Source organism: Zonotrichia albicollis, chromosome 28, assembly GCF_047830755.1.
Source record: "Zonotrichia albicollis isolate bZonAlb1 chromosome 28, bZonAlb1.hap1, whole genome shotgun sequence".
NCBI lineage: Eukaryota > Metazoa > Chordata > Aves > Passeriformes > Passerellidae > Zonotrichia > Zonotrichia albicollis.
Window position 1 is genome coordinate 4,435,365 of NC_133846.1, and position 15,598 is coordinate 4,450,962.

Here is a 15,598-nt window from a genome sequence, read left to right on the forward strand (position 1 = left end):
GGCCCTGGGACATCTCCTGGTGGTGTCCCCAGGATCTTCCCTGGGGAGCCGAGGTGTCCACAGGAATTCCTCCTGACCCTGGAGAATTGGGAGGAATTCTCTTGGAATTCCTCAGGAATTCCTCCTGATCCTGGAGGGTGGAGATGTCCCCAGGATTATCCCTGATTCTGGAGACATCCCCGGGACCTTCCCCGACTCTGGAGAGTGGAAATGTTCCCCAGAAATTTCTCCTGACCCTGGAAATGTCCCAAAAATTTCTCCTGGCGGGAATAAAGGGAAGAACAAGGGGGAATAAAGGGAAGAATTAAAGGGGATAAAGGGAAGAATTTTCCTGCTGATCACTCACGGCTGAATCGCAAAAACCCTCCAGAAATCCCAATTAACACTTCAGAAATCCCAATTATCACCTCAGTGCACCCTGAACTTCCCGCTCCTGTTCCTCCAGCGTTCCCAGCTATTCCTGCATTCCTATTTCATCTTTCCCTGCTTAAAATCACATCCCACCCCCTCCCCTGGCTCCCAGGGGGATACTTTGAGTTCTTTTCCCACAAAAACCCCCCAAGATGAGGTTTTGGGATGGGATTCCAGCTGGATGAATCCCACACCCTGGATCAGAGGGCTCAGCTCCATCCCAGGGCACCATTCCCACTCCTCCCTCTCCTCCAGTGGAGCACAGGGCTAAAATTATCCCCGAGCAGCTCAAATCCCAAATCCTGTGGGATTTTTGTGGCCTCTGGAGGTCCAGCCCAAGGACAGCTCTGGCTGTGGCACAGATCGGGAGCAGAAATAGCAGGAGGGTGGCACGGAGCGCTCCGAGGTGGCATAATTTGGGATTGGCACATCCCAAATTGGCACGTCCCAAATTGGCACATCCACCTGCACCCGGGGGATCTCCTGGGAACGGCCCCTCTAAAGCCTCTCCCATCTCAGATTGGTGGGAATAAAATCCTAAAATTCCCAAAGAACTTCCCTTAGTGGGAAAGGAATCCCAAAACTTCCCAAACCCCCTCCATGGCTTGTCCTCCCTCAGATTTAGGGGAAAAAAGGATCCCAAAATCTCCCAAAGCCCCTCCATGTCTTCTCCCAACTCAGGTTTTCTGGGAAAGGGATCCCAAAATCTCCCAAAGCCCCTCCATGGCTTGTCCTCGCACAGATTTACGGGGAAAAGGATCCCAAAATCTCCCAAAGCCTCTCCATGGGTTCTCCCAGCTCAGATTTAGTGGGAAAGGATCCCAAAATCTCCCAAAGCCCCTCCACGGGTTCTCCCAGCTCAGATTTAGTGGGAAAGGATCCCAAAATCTCCCAAATCCCCTCCACATCCTCTCCTCACTCAGGTTTACAGGGAAGGGGATCCCAAATCTCCCAAAGACCCTCCCGTAGTGAGAAAGGGATCCCAAAGCTTCCCAAACCCCCTCCATGGCTTGTCCTCGCACAGATTTAGGGGAAAAAAGGATCCCAAAATCTCCCAAAGCCCCTCCATGGGTTCTCCCAACTCAGGTTTTCTGGGAAAGGGATCCCAAAATCTCCCAAAGCCCCTCCACGGGTTCTCCCAGCTCAGATTTAGTGGGAAAGGATCCCAAAATCTCCCAAAGCCCCTCCACATCCTCTCCTCACTCAGGTTTACAGGGAAGGGGATCCCAAAATCTCCCAAAGACCTCCCTTAGTGAGAAAGGGATCCCAAAGTTTCCCAAAGCCCCTCCATGGCTTGTCCTCGCTCAGATTTAGTGGGAAATGATCCCAAAATCTCCCAAACCCCCTCCATGGGTTCTCCCAGCTCAGATTTAGTGAGAAAGGATCCCAAAATCTCCCAAAGCCCCTCCACATCCTCTCTCACTCAGGTTTACAGGGAAGGGGATCCCAAAATCTCCCAAAGACCTTCCCTAGTGAGAAAGGGATCCCAAAACTTCCCAAAGCCCCTCCATGGCTTGTCCTTGCTCAGATTTAGTGGAAAAGGATCCTAAAATCTCCCAAACCCCCTTCATAGCCTCTCCTGGCTCAGGTTTACGGGGAAGGGGATCCCAAAATCTCCCAAATCCCCTCCTTTACAGAAAAGGGGATCCCAAAATCTCCCAAATCCCCTCCTTTAGTGAAAAGGGGATCCCAAAATCTCCCAAATCCCCTCCTTTAGTGAAAAGGGGATCCCAAAATCTCCCAAATTCCCTCCTTTTAGTGAAAAGGGGATCCCAAAATCTCCCAAATCCCCTCCTTTAGTGAAAAGGGGATCCCAAAATCTCCCAAATTCCCTCCTTTTAGTGAAAAGGGGATCCCAAAATCTCCCAAATTCCCTCCTTTTAGTGAAAAGGGGATCCCAAAGCCTCCCAAATCCCCTCCTTTTAGTGAAAAGGGGATCCCAAAATCTCCCAAATTCCCTCCTTTTAGTGAAAAGGGGATCCCAAAATCTCCCAAATTCCCTCCTTTAGTGAAAAGGGGATCCCAAAATCTCCCAAATCCCCTCCTTTAGTGAAAAGGGGATCCCAAAATCTCCCAAATCCCCTCCTTTAGTGAAAAGGGGATCCCAAAATCTCCCAAATCCCCTCCTTTTAGTGAAAAGTGGATCCCAAAATCTCCCAAGGGCCCTCCTTTACAGAAAAGGGGATCCCAAAATCTCCCAAATCCCCTCCTTTAGTGAAAAGGGGATCCCAAAATCTCCCAAATCCCCTCCTTTTAGTGAAAAGGGGATCCCAAAATCTCCCAAATTCCCTCCTTTAGTGAAAAGGGGATCCCAAAATCTCCCAAATCCCCTCCTTTTAGTGAAAAGGGGATCCCAAAATCTCCCAAGGCCCCTCCTTTAGTGAAAAGGGGATCTCAAAATCTCCCAAATTCCCTCCACAGCCTCTCCCAGCTCAGTTTTCCAGGGAAAAGGATCCCAAAGCCTCCCAAACCCCGCACTGCCCATCCCATTCTGGACATAATTGAGCCATCTGTCCTCCCACGTCCCAGCAGCTGTTTGGGATCAATCCCAGCCATTCCCACCCCCTTTTCGCCGGACAATAGGGCAGGAACTGCTTTTCTCTTGGGAAAAAGGGTTTTGTTTTTCTTCCTGGGGGGTTTCATCCCTGGATATCCCTGTTTTTCACGTTACTCTGGGGTTTGGAAGAGGAATTGTGAGAACTATTCACAGATAGGAATTCCCAAGAAGTGTCTATTCTCAAATCTGAGATTTGGGTCAAAAATCCTGCCAGGAACACTTAGAAAACCCCAAATTCCCTCCAGCTCAGCTGTGTCAGTCCCAGGAATCATTCCCACCCCCATCCCAATCCAAGGCCTGTCCAAAATGCTGGAAAAGGGAGACAAAGAAGCCAGAATTCCATGGAATCAAACATGGGGGAGCAGCCTGCTGTCCTGGGCCGGGGCCAGCTCAGCCTCGCAGCTGTCATTGGGGCCAGCACGATTCAGAAGAGGTCAACCAAAAATCCCCAGGCTGGTCCCAGCTGCTGGGATGGGCAGGAATAAAATCCCTGGGGAGCGCTGGCAGCTGGATCCCGGAGCTGTCAGCAGGAAATGGCAGCCTGGGATGTGCAGAATCGGGTTTTGAAGGACATTCGGGAAAAATCCGCCCTCTAAAATGTGCAGTTCTGGTGTTGGATGTAAAAAAAAAAATACGTGGATGAATTAGGCCAAATTTCAGCTTTTCTGGGATTTATGGGGGTTTGGATAGGAAGTTTGGGTTTGAGGTATTTTCTGTTAGAATTGAAATTTTCCAGATACGGGGGAAGAAGGAAATGGGATTGCCAGTTTGTTGAGGGGATTTGAGGTGGAATCACAGAATCACGGAATGTTTGGGCTGGGAGGGAGGTTAAGGTCCCCCAGTGCCACCAAAGGGACACCTTCCACTATCCCAGGTGGCTCCAGCCTGGCCTGGGACACTTCCAGGGATCAGCCACCCATGGATTCTCTGGGAATTCCATCCCAGGGCCTCCCCACCCTCACAGGGAAGAATTCTTCCCAATATCCCACCCAATTTTCCCCTTTTTCAGCCTGAACCCATCCCCTTGTCTTGTCACCCCGATTCCTGCTGCAGATTCCCTTTTCCTTCCTTGTAACTCCTTTAGATCCCAAGGTTTCACACAAATCAAATCCCGAAGTCTCCACATGATTGAAATTCTGATATCTCCACTTCCAGGGATGGGCCAGCCATGGATTCTCTGGGAATTCCATCCCAGGGCCTCCCCACCATCACAGGGAAAAATTCTTTCCCAAATTTCCACCCAAATCTCCCTGAACCCATCCTCTTGTCCCACCACCCCAATTCCTGTGGCAGATTCCCTTTTCATTCCTTGTAACCCCTTCACATCCCGAGTTTTCCACACCAATCAAATCCTGAGGTCTCCACACCAATGAAATCCGCACAAATTAAATTCCGAGGTTTCCTCACAAATTAAATGCTGGGTTTCCACACAAATCAAATCCTGAGGTCTCCACACAAGTCCAAGCCCAATATCCCCGCACAAAATAAATCCCGATATCCTCACACAAAACAAATCCCAGTTTCCCCACACAAACCAAATCCTGTTATCCTCACACAAACCAAACCCCGATATCCCCACACAAACCAAATTCCAGTTTCCCCACACAAACCAAATCCCGATATCCCCACACAAACCAAACCCTAATATCCTCACACAAAACAAATCCCAGTTTCCCCACACAAACCAAATCCCACTATCCCCACACAAACCAAATCCCGTTATCCCCACACAAACCAAATTCCAGTTTCCCCACACAAACCAAACCCTCATATCCTCACACAAACCAAATCCCAGTTTCCCCACACAAACCAAATCCCGATATCCCCACACAAACCAAACCCCAGTTTCCCACACAAACCAAATCCCAGTTTCCCCACACAAACCAAATCCCAGTTTCCCCACACAAACCAAATCCCAATATCCCCACACAAACCAAATCCCAGTTTCCCCACACAAACCAAACCCCAGTTTCCCACACAAACCAAATCCCAATATCCCCACACAAACCAAACCCTGATATCCCCACACAAACCAAATCCCAGTTTCCCCACGCAAACCAAATTCCAGTTTCCCCACACAAACCAAACCCCGATATCCCCACACAAACCAACCCCTCATATTCTCACACAAACCAAACCCCAGTTTCCCACACAAAACAAATCCCGATATCCCCACACAAACCAAATCCCGTTATCCCCACACAAACCAAATCCCGTTATCCCCACACAAACCAAATCCCGATATCCCCACACAAACCAAATCCCGTTATCCCCACACAAACCAAATCCCGATATCCCCACACAAACCAAATCCCAGTTTCCCCACACAAATCAAACCCCAATATCCCCACACAATCCAAATCCCAATATCCTCACACAAACCAAATCCCGATATCCCCACACAAACCAAATCCCGATATCCCCACACAAACCAAATCCCAGTTTCCCCACGCAAACCAAACAAATCCCGATATTCCCACACAAACCAAACCCCAGTTTCCCACACAAACCAAATTCCGATATCTCCACACAAACCAAATCCCAGTTTCCCACACAAACCAAATCCCAGTTTCCCACACAATCCAAATCCTGATATCCCCACACAAACCAAATCCCAGTTTCCCCACACAAACCAAATCCCGATATCCTCACACAAACCAAATCCCGATATCCCCACACAAACCAAATCCCAGTTTCCCCACACAAATCAAATCCCAGTTTCCCACACAAACCAAACCCCGGTATCCTCACACAAACTAAACCCCAGTTTCCCACACAAACCAAGTCCCGATATCCCCACACAAACCAAATCCCAATATCCCCACACAAACCAAACCCCAGTTTCCCCACACAAACCAAATCCCGTTATCCCCACACAAACCAAATCCCGATATTCCCACACAAACCAAACCCCAGTTTCCCACACAACATTCCCTCCTCCAGGCTGACCATCCCCACCACGCCCAGCCTGTCGGAAGTGCCACCAGAGGAGCTCCCTGGGCGCCCTGGCACGTGCGGGTGGCACAAAGCCCCGTCCTGTCCCTCCCCTCCTCCCGCTCCCAGCTGGGATTGCCTCAGCCCCATCCCAAAGGAGACCCCAACAAGGAGCCTTTGTGGCCGGCTCTGCTGGGAATGTCAAAGCCAGATTTCAGGAATGTGACACCACCGAGGTGACAGCAGGGACGGGAGCTTCTCCTGCGCCCCGCACTCCATCGGCCCCGGCTGGAATCACAGAGGGGCCTTTATCCCACACGGAGCCATCCCGGCCCCACAAATGGGGCAGTGTCTGCAAATCCAGAGTGGCTGGTGGTGTCACCATCCTGGATGGCTGAGAAGGCTTCGGCAAGAGGGGGAAAAAAAGGAAAACATGGAACACAAGTCATCCAAAAATGAGGGAAATTAGTTTGGAAAGGAATTCCCTCCAGGGCAGGAAGGAATCCAGGACTCCCTGACAAGATTTGAGAAAGATTGTAAAGGAATCCAAGCCCTGGGTGGATCCTGGCGGGTTTAAAATCCAAGGGGATACTTTGGGAAGGGCAAACAAAACCCAAGGGAAGAGTCTGTGGGATTGGGAAGAGCCTGAGGGGCTGGCTGATCTTCACCTGGGGAAAAAGGGAAGGCTGGGATTCTTTCCCTGCTCACAGGTTGGGGGAATATCCTATAAAAACTGCAGGGAATATCAAATAAAAACTATCAGTAATATCTAAATAAAAAGCTGCTGGGAATATCTAAAAAACTGTGAATATCCAACAAAGCCTGCTCTGAATTTCCACCAAAAACTATTGGGAATATCCAATAAAAACATTGTGAATATCCAACAAAACTTGCTCTGAATATTCAGCAAAAACTGCAGGGAATATCCAGTAAAAACTGCTGAGAATATCCCAAAAAAGTGCTCTAAATATTCACCAAAACCTGCTCTGGATATCCACCAAAAACTGCTGGGAATATCCAATAAAAACTGCTGGGAATATCCAATAAAAAGAAATATCCCATAAATCTGCTCCAACAAGGATGGGCAGCCGAGCTTTGCCCAGGAGAACAAAAATCCCCAAAGCCACACAAAGAGGGAGAGGGTCTTATTCCCTGCTCCCAAAAATCCCAGGGGCAGCCGGATCCCCAGACAATTCCAGCTGGAATCACCTCAGGAGGTCACCACCATCAGGAGCGGGATCAGCCCTAAACTTAACCCAGATTTACCCAGGTGGGGTTTAAAATCCATCCTAAATTGTGGAGACCACCCAAACTCCAGCTTAAAAACCACAGCGGGGGTGGAAAAGGGGGAATTCCCACATTCCCTGCATTCTGTTGTTCCAGTGTATCCCAGTTTTCCCTTTTCATCCAGGATTCCAGTGGGAGCAGGGAGATGGGAATTTGGGGAATGACGTGCGGTTCCCAAATCCCCAGGAGGGGCTTCAGCACCCTGGAGAGCGGACGGATCCAGCAGGATTTTCCTACCCACGGACATTCCCGGCCTCGGCATTCCCAGGATTTCCAGAGAATTTGTGGCTGCCCCATCCTTGGGAATTGTCCAAGGCCAGCTTGGAGCAACCTGGGATAGGGGAATTTGTCCTTGCTCGTGGAATGGGATGAGCTTTAATTTTCCAACCCAAATTATTCCATGATTCTGCAGCTCTCTGAACTCGGGATAAGCAGGGAAAGGGAACAATTCAGAGGGGAAAAAAGGGAAATTTTGGTGCATTTTCCACCGATCCAAGCAGAACCTTCCGGCCCTCCCAGTTCCCACTCGGAGCTGCCAGCCCGGCCTATCCATGCCAGGAAATTTCAGGAGGAATTTGGGATTCAGGCTGACAGAGCCGCAGGATCAGATTCCGACTGTCCCCGGGAAAAAGGAGCAAAATTCCGCTGCCAAGGAGGCAGAAAGAGACGGAAAACCTGCCAGGAATTGCGGTGAACCTCCGGCTTCACCTGGCTCCAACCCCGGGGGTTGTTCTCCTACTTCCCCACTCCTCGTGATCTCCAGGTTTGCTTCCAGAGGTGGGAAAGGAGCATCCCAGAATCCAGGACAGGGATTCATCCGCTCTTCCCAAGCCTGGATTGCTCAAAGCTCCAACTGCACTCCCAGCAAACTGGGAACGCGCCAACCTCTTGCTCAAGGCTCGCAGGCAGAGGAATGCAAGAAAAAAAACCCTCCAAATTCTCATTTTATGGTAAAATTTCCACTATTCCCATTTTATGGTAAAATTTCCCCTATTCTCACTCTCCTGTGCCCTTTGGATGCTCCCTCCCAGTTGCATCTCTGAGGAAAACAGAGCTGGGTCTCAAAATTCCAAGATGAGATCCAAAGATGAGAGCAAAATTCCGCTGCCAAGGAGATGGAAAGCAGTGGAAAACCTGCCAGGAATTGCGGTGAACCTCCGGCTTCACCTTGCTCCAACCCCGGGGGTTGTGCTCCTACATCCCCACTCCTCGTGATCTCCAGGTTTGCTTCCAGAGGTGGGAAAGGAGCATCCCAGAATCCAGGACAGGGATTCATCCGCTCTTCCCAAGCCTGGATTGCTCAAAGCTCCAACTGCACTCCCAGCAAACTGGGAACGCACCAACCTCTTGCTTAAGGCTCGCAGGCAGAGGAATGTAAAGGAAAAAAACCCTCCAAATTCTCATTTTATGGCAAAATTTCCACTATTCCCCCTCTCCTGTGCCCTTTGGATGCTCCCTCCCAGTTGCATCTCTGAGGAAAACAGAGCTGGGTCTCAAAATTCCAAGATGAGATCCAAAGATGAGAGCAAAATTCCTCTGCCAAGGAGGTGGAAAGCAGTGGAAAACCTGCCAGGAATTGTGGTGAACCTCCGGCTTCACCTTGCTCCAACACTGGGGTTGTGCTCCCGCTCTCCCACTCCTCGTGATCTCCAGGTTTGCTTCCAGAGGTGGGAAAGGAGCATCCCAGAATCCAGGACAGGGATTCATCCGCTCTTCCCAAGCCTGGATTGCTCAAAGCTCCAACTGCACTCCCAGCAAACTGGGAAGGCGCCAACCTCTTGCTTAAGGCTCGCAGGCAGAGGAATGAAAGAAAAAAAACCCCAAATTCTCATTTTATGGTAAAATTTCCACTATTCCCCCTCTCCTGTGCCCTTTGGATGCTCCCTCCCAGTTGCATCTCTGAGGAAAACAGAGCTGGGTCTCAAAATTCCAAGATGAGATCCAAAGATGAGAACAAAATTCCGCTGCCAAGGAGGCAGACAGAGACGGAAAACCTGCCAGGAATTGCGGTGAACCTCCGGCTTCACCTTGCTCCAACCCCGGGGGTTGTGCTCCTACTTCCCCACTCCTCGTGATCTCCAGGTTTGCTTCCAGAGGTGGGAAAGGAGATCCCAGAATCCAGGACAAGGATTCATCCGCTCTTCCCAAGCCTGGATTGCTCAAAGCTCCAACTGCACTCCCAGCAAACTGGGAATGTGCCAACCTCTTGCTTAAGGCTCGCAGGCAGAGGAATGAAAGAAAAAAAACCTCCAAATTCTCATTTTATGGTAAAATTTCCCCTATTCCCCCTCTCCTGTGCCCTTTGGCTGCTCCCTCCCAGTTGCATCCCTGAGGAAAACAGAGCTGGGTCTCAAAATTCCAAGATGAGATCCAAAGATGAGAGCAAAATTCCACTGCCAAGGAGGCAGAAAGGGACGGAAAACCTGCCAGGAAAAGACGGAAAACCTGCAAGAAAAAAAACCTCCAAATTCTCATTTTATGGTAAAATTTCCACTATTCCCCCTCTCCTGTGCCCTTTGGATGCTCCCTCCCAGTTGCATCTCTGAGGAAAACAGAGCTGGGTCTCAAAATTCCAGGATGGGACATCAGGAGACGTTGTCAGGAATTTCTGTCCACCTCAGCTCATCCCTGTTTTTTTCCCCATTGATAATCCTTGTCCTCCGATCTCATTAAGTGGGAATGGTGATCCCGATAAGCCGAGGGATAAATCCTCCTCTTTTTTAATCCGTAATAACCCAGCCCTGTTTCTTTCAACTCGGGATTAAAGGGAAAAAAAAAGGGAAAGGGAGGGGGACGGGGATTATGGAACATTTAAACTTCCAGCAAGTTCATTCCGAGCTGGAATCCCTGGAATTATGCAATAATTATCCTGGACAGCCCGGAAAGGAATGAAGGGGTTTCGGGAAGAGGGGGGAAAATGGAAAAGATGGAGCAGAAGTCATCCAGCAACATGGAAAATGAGGAAAATGAGGTTGGAAAGGAATTCCCTCCGGGGCAGGAAGGAATCCAGACCTCCCTGACAAGATCTGACAAATTTGTAAGGGAATCCAAGCCCTGGATGGATCCTGGCAGGGTTTAGGAATATTTTGGGAAGGGGAAACAAAACCTGAGGAATAAAGGGAAGTGCCAGAGGTTTTTTTCCTTGTTTTTTTTAGGAGTCTCCTCACAGGTTTTGCTGTTTAAATTAAAATAAAATCTGATATTTCTTATCTGAAAATCTGATTTTTTTTTTTCACTGGGTTTGAATCCCCCCAATTCAGCTGCACCTAAAAAGTGTGGAAAACAGGGAATTCCACAGCTCCCAGAAAACAAAGAAATGAAGGAATTCTGCCTGAATTCCCAGGTTTTTCCTCCCTGGGAATGAAGATCTGCTGGGATTTGGAAGGTTGGTGCTTCCCAGACGAGTAAATTACAACCCCACAGAAAATCCACCCCCACGGTGGAAAACAAATCCAGAAATTCCTGCCGAGCGCTCCCAGATAAAATCAGAGCCTGAGGAACGTCCTGGGGATGGGGCTGCTCCATTTTCCCAGATTCCTCAAACAAATCCCAAACTTTTCCCTGGAGACTCCTCCTCCCCTGAGCAAGGGCAGGACAGAGCTGAAAAATTCCAAAGCTCCAGATGGAACCAACAAATTCCAAAGTTTCCACTTCCAAGTTCCACCTGGCCAGGTGAGCTCCACTGGTCTTTATCCAGGGAATATTTCCTTGGAGCATCCCATAACTTCTTCATTCCTAATAATTTCTGGATTTCTGGATAAAACTCATTTTTATCCAGGGAATATTTCTTTGGAAAGCCCCAGATCTTCTCCATTCCTGCTATATTCTGAATTTCTGGATAAAACTCTTTTTTTATCCAGGGAATTTTCCTTTGGAGAGCCCCAGAACTTCCCCATTTTTCTCAGCAGGATGACAGGACCAGAGGGAGGATCCCATCCAGGACCATGATCCTTATGGATAATTCCTTTTCCCAAGGTGACCCCAGCTGGGATGGAGCCCTGGGATTCACAATGGCTCCAATGAGAAGCCAAACTTCCTTAAATCCATTTATTCCCCCTTTTCCCACCAAAGGAAACACCAAAAAAAATCCCTTTTCCTGCTGCTCATGTCCATCCCTTTCCTCACATTCTTGGGAATCTCCAAGAGTTTCCTGGGGTGGGATTCTCATTCCCAAATTCCCATTTTCATTCCCAGATTCCCATTCCCAAATTCCCATTTTCATTCCCAGATTCTTATTCCCAAATTCCCATTTTCACTCCCAGATTCCCATTCCCTTTCTGCTCCCAACTCACTTTGTGCTTCACGCCTGATCCCAATCCCTTCCCAGCTCACACCTCTACACCCAGGAGTATCTCATGAGTATCCTACTCAGAGTATCCCAACCACTTGCCAGGAGCAAAAACATGGAAAAAAAATCCTCATTTTTCCCATTATTATTCACTATTTTCCTCCCATTTTTGGGACCCTTTGTGGTGGAGTTTTTCCAGCGGATTTTGGGGGGTTTTATCCCCCCCCAAAAAAAACACCCAGAGAGAATGAGAAGGAAAAAAAAATCCTCATTAATTAATTTGGAAAACTTGGGATATTCCGCATTTAATCATCAGCTGGGAGAAGGGATGATTGGATTGGGCTGGGTTTAAACCAAATCCCTTGGGATGAGGATGAGGATGGAGCTTTGTTAAGGCCAGAATTAACACAAAACCAGGCCCAGGTCCCAACTCCTGTAAACAAAGTCACTTTTCCAACCAAACAACTCCTGCCTGCCAGCCCAGCGCTTTTCCATGCATTATTTATGTTGGATTCACGTTACAACCACACAGAAAAAATGGGAAAAGCAGCAAAGGCCCAGCCCTGAACTGGGAAACAGCAAAATTAAAAACAGAAATCGAGCAAAAAAAAAAAAAAAAAAGCCAAATTTGAGTTTTCTTTCAGGAGAGAAAGCAAAGTTTTCTTGGAACAAAGCACCCCCTCGGTGTCTGCCAAAGAAGGGGGAGGTTTTCCAGGAAAGAAAGGAGTCAGCATCCCTGGAAAAGTCACAGGATTCCTGCTTTTGTCCTCGGCAGCTGCCAGGAGCACCCCGGAAACACCACAGCGCCACAGGATCCATCTTAAAGCAGCCGGGCCTCTGCTGGGCATGTCAGAATTCCAGCTTTTCCCGCAATTCCCGCATCCCCGGCACTGCCCCTCCGCCGGGACCCGGCCGGGAGCGGCCCGCGGTGACTTTGGGGAGTGCTCCTGAGCCATGCCAGGGAGCTGACCTTGAGGAAGGAGCCCACAGGCAGAATTCCAAAGGGAAAAGCAAAACCCACCCGTGCCAGACGCACCGGTTTTAGCAGGGATGGGATTTTTTTTGGCAAAACCTCCGTTTTCCCACCCAAACCTCCTCTGGGTGCGAATGTGCGTTTTCCCGGCTCCCTGCCCTCCACGGAGCACCTGAGGCCATGGAAAAGGGAGGACCCCTCTCCATCCCCGCTCCATCCCCGCTCCATCCCCGCTCCATCCCAACCATCCCTCTCCCCCAGGGCCCAGCGCTCCCTCCTCGCCCTCCTCACCCCATTCCCGAGCTTCTCGCGGCCCTGGAGAGCCGGGATCCCAATGATTCAGCACTTTCCCCGCTCTTCCCGATGGAGATCGATCCCCGGCAGCGGCTGCGGGAGGATGCGGATCCCGCGGCCGCCACTCACCGCTCGCCGCCGGGGCCCATCCCAAGCCCAGGTGCGTTTTCCCGATGGATTTTTCCGGCCCAGGATGTTCTTCCGGAGGGAAGGCGGCAGGGAAGGAGCGAGCCGAGTCCCCCGCAGAGCAATCCGCCCTCCCCTCCTGCTCTCGGCGCCCCAAAGTTGCGCTGTCACCCCAAGGTCCCCGCCCGGGCTGCGCTCCCCGTGCCCCCGCACTGCCACCGCGGGGTTTTGTCACACGCAGGGACACGGAGCCGTGACGTAAGAGCCAAAATCCCATCACATGCCCCAGCTCCCCCCTCCCGGGGTCCTGACAGCCAAAACCGGCAGGTTCTGGGGGTCACCGAGCGGGTTTAGGAGCCCAAATCGGCGCTGAGGATGCGCGGATCGCCCTCCGTGCGCATCCCCGAGCATCCCCCGAGAGATTCCCGCATCCCGGTTTGTCCTTACCCGGAGGAGCTGAGGTGGCCGCAGCCGGGGCTCGGTGCGGGCTCGGTGCGCCGCACTGCGCGCTCCCGGGCGCGGCCGCGCCGCACTGCGCGCTCCCGAGCGGGCGGAGAGCGAGCGCGGCCCGGCAGCGGCAGCAGCAGCAGGAGGAGGAGGAGGATGAGGCAGGGAAAGGAGGGAGGAAGGCACGGGCAGGAGGGGAGGGGGCAGAGCAGGGGGAGGAGCTCATTAGCGGCGCCCTTAATGAGCAGCCGCAGGCGCTCAGCGCGGGGCTGAGCCCTGCCAAGGCTGGAGGCGCAATCCGGGGACAGAAATGCGAATTTTGGGCAAGGAAAGGAGGAGTTTGGGTCACCTCGAAGGGCTGACACCTCCCAAAGCCCCGCACGCAATCCAGGGGCAGAAATGCGAATTTTGGGCAAGGAAAGGAGGAGTTTGGGTCACCCCAAGGAGCTGACCCCTCCCAAAACCCCGCACTCAATCCAGGGACAGAAATGCGAATTTTGGGCAAGGAGAGGAGGAGTTTGGGTCACCCCGAGGGTGCGGAGGGTCCCTAAGGGCGAGGAGCGTCCCCCGGTGCTGCTGGAGAGGAGCGAGAGTGGCACCGCTCGGCTGGGGGCGACATCGGCTGCTGGCACCGGTGACACTGCTGGCACCGGTGACACTTGGTGGCACTGCTGGCACTGCTGGCACCGATGTAATGCCGGTACTGGTGGCACTGGTGACACTGCTGGCACCGGTGACACTTGGTGGCACTGCTGGCACTGCTGGCACCGGTGTAATGCCGGTACTGGTGGCACCGGTGACACTGCTGGCACCGGTGACACTTGGTGGCACTGCTGGCACCGGTGTAATGCCGGTACTGGTGGCACCGGTGACACTGCTGGCACCGGTGACACTTGGTGGCACTGCTGGCACTGCTGGCACCGGTGTAATGCCGTTATTGGTGGCACTGGTGGCATTGCTGGCACTGGGGCACCGGTGGCACCGGTGGCACTGCTGGTACCGGTGTAATGCCGGTACTGGTGGCACTGTTGGCATTGCTGGCACTGGGGCACCGGTGGCACTGCTGGCACTGCTGGCACCGGTGTAATGCCGGTATTGGTGGCACCGGTGGCACTGCTGGCACTGGTGGCTGGTGGCACCGGTGGCACTGCTGGTACCGGTGGCATTTCTGGCACTGCTGGCACTGGTGCGCGGGTGGCACCGGTGGCACTGTCCCCTCGTGTGACCCCGCAGAGGTGACCGAGCCCGGACGTCCCCGCAGCCTCTCGGCCATCAGAGCTCTCGGTTTAATTAAAGCTCCCCCCGCCACTCCCAGCGAGATTTGTGGCCTCTCCTTCCCGGGGTTTTTTATTAAATTCCCGATTTTCTGCTGAGGCTGCAGAGCTGGGATTGATGGAGGTGAAATGTCTGGGAGCGCCAGAGGGAGCCTGGGTTTCGTCTCGCTGCTGGATTGAATATAAAATATGAAATATTTGATTATAGAGATGGATTAATGTATGAATTAAATATATCGAACATGCCAGTGGAAATCGTGGAATCAGGAATCAGGGAACAGGTTGGGTGGGAAGGGTCCTTAAATGGATCCAATTCCATGGAATTGCATTCCATGATCCCAGGTTTTTCCAACCTGCCCTGGGACACTCCCAGGGTCAGAATTCTCTGGGAATTCCATCCCCACCCTCCCAGGGAAGGATTTATTCCCAATATCCAACTGAACTTTCCCCTCGTTCAGTCTGAGCCCATTCCCCCTTTCCCTGTCACTCCATCCCTTGTCCAAAATCCTTTTCCATCTTTCCTGTCATTCCCTCAGCTCCTGGAAAGCCACAGCTGGATCATCCCAAAATCTTCCCTTATCCAGATGGAACAATCCCAATTTCCCAGCCTGGAATTCCAGCTGAGGGAATCTTACCTGAGGGGGCAGAGGGGCTGAATCCGCCCCCTCTCCTGCTCCATTTTTATCCCAAAAATCCATTTCCAATGTCACCATCCCATGGAAATGAGGGAGGAATTCCCGTGGCAGAAATTCCATGGGGATCCCCGCTTTTGTTGGATCGCCAGAGGGGGAAAAACTTCCTGGGGGGATGTGGGGACACAGCTGGAAACCCCAGGTTTGGAAATCCCAATTTCCCTATGGAATAACAGATCCAGGGAGCAGCTGCTGGGAAAGGAGGGAGAGAAATTAATCAGGAATATTCGGGGATGGAGCAGAATTCCAGACACCCGTGCCCAGCTGCTGGGAGCTGGGAAAATGAGGAAAAAAACATAGGGAAAAATGGGGAAA

At 51.4% G+C, this 15,598-nt stretch overlaps 1 protein-coding gene across 39 annotated transcripts in view; it reads right to left on the reverse strand.

Annotated features, from left to right (window-relative positions):
* The window catches only part of NFASC (neurofascin), a 102,163-nt gene extending 88,605 nt beyond the window's left edge, over positions 1–13,558 (reverse strand). For 19 of the 39 annotated variants that reach the window (XR_012577128.1, XR_012577127.1, XR_012577126.1 and 16 more), the window contains exon 1: positions 12,874–13,281. Coding sequence is in view for 21 of the 39 variants with exons in the window: in XM_074528099.1 (XP_074384200.1) it covers positions 12,874–13,147 (274 nt within the window). In the remaining 18 variants the exon portion in view is untranslated. The other 20 variants (XM_074528088.1, XM_074528087.1, XM_074528096.1 and 17 more) reach the window with 13 other exon arrangements.
* Between the last annotated feature and the right edge of the window lie 2,040 nt (positions 13,559–15,598).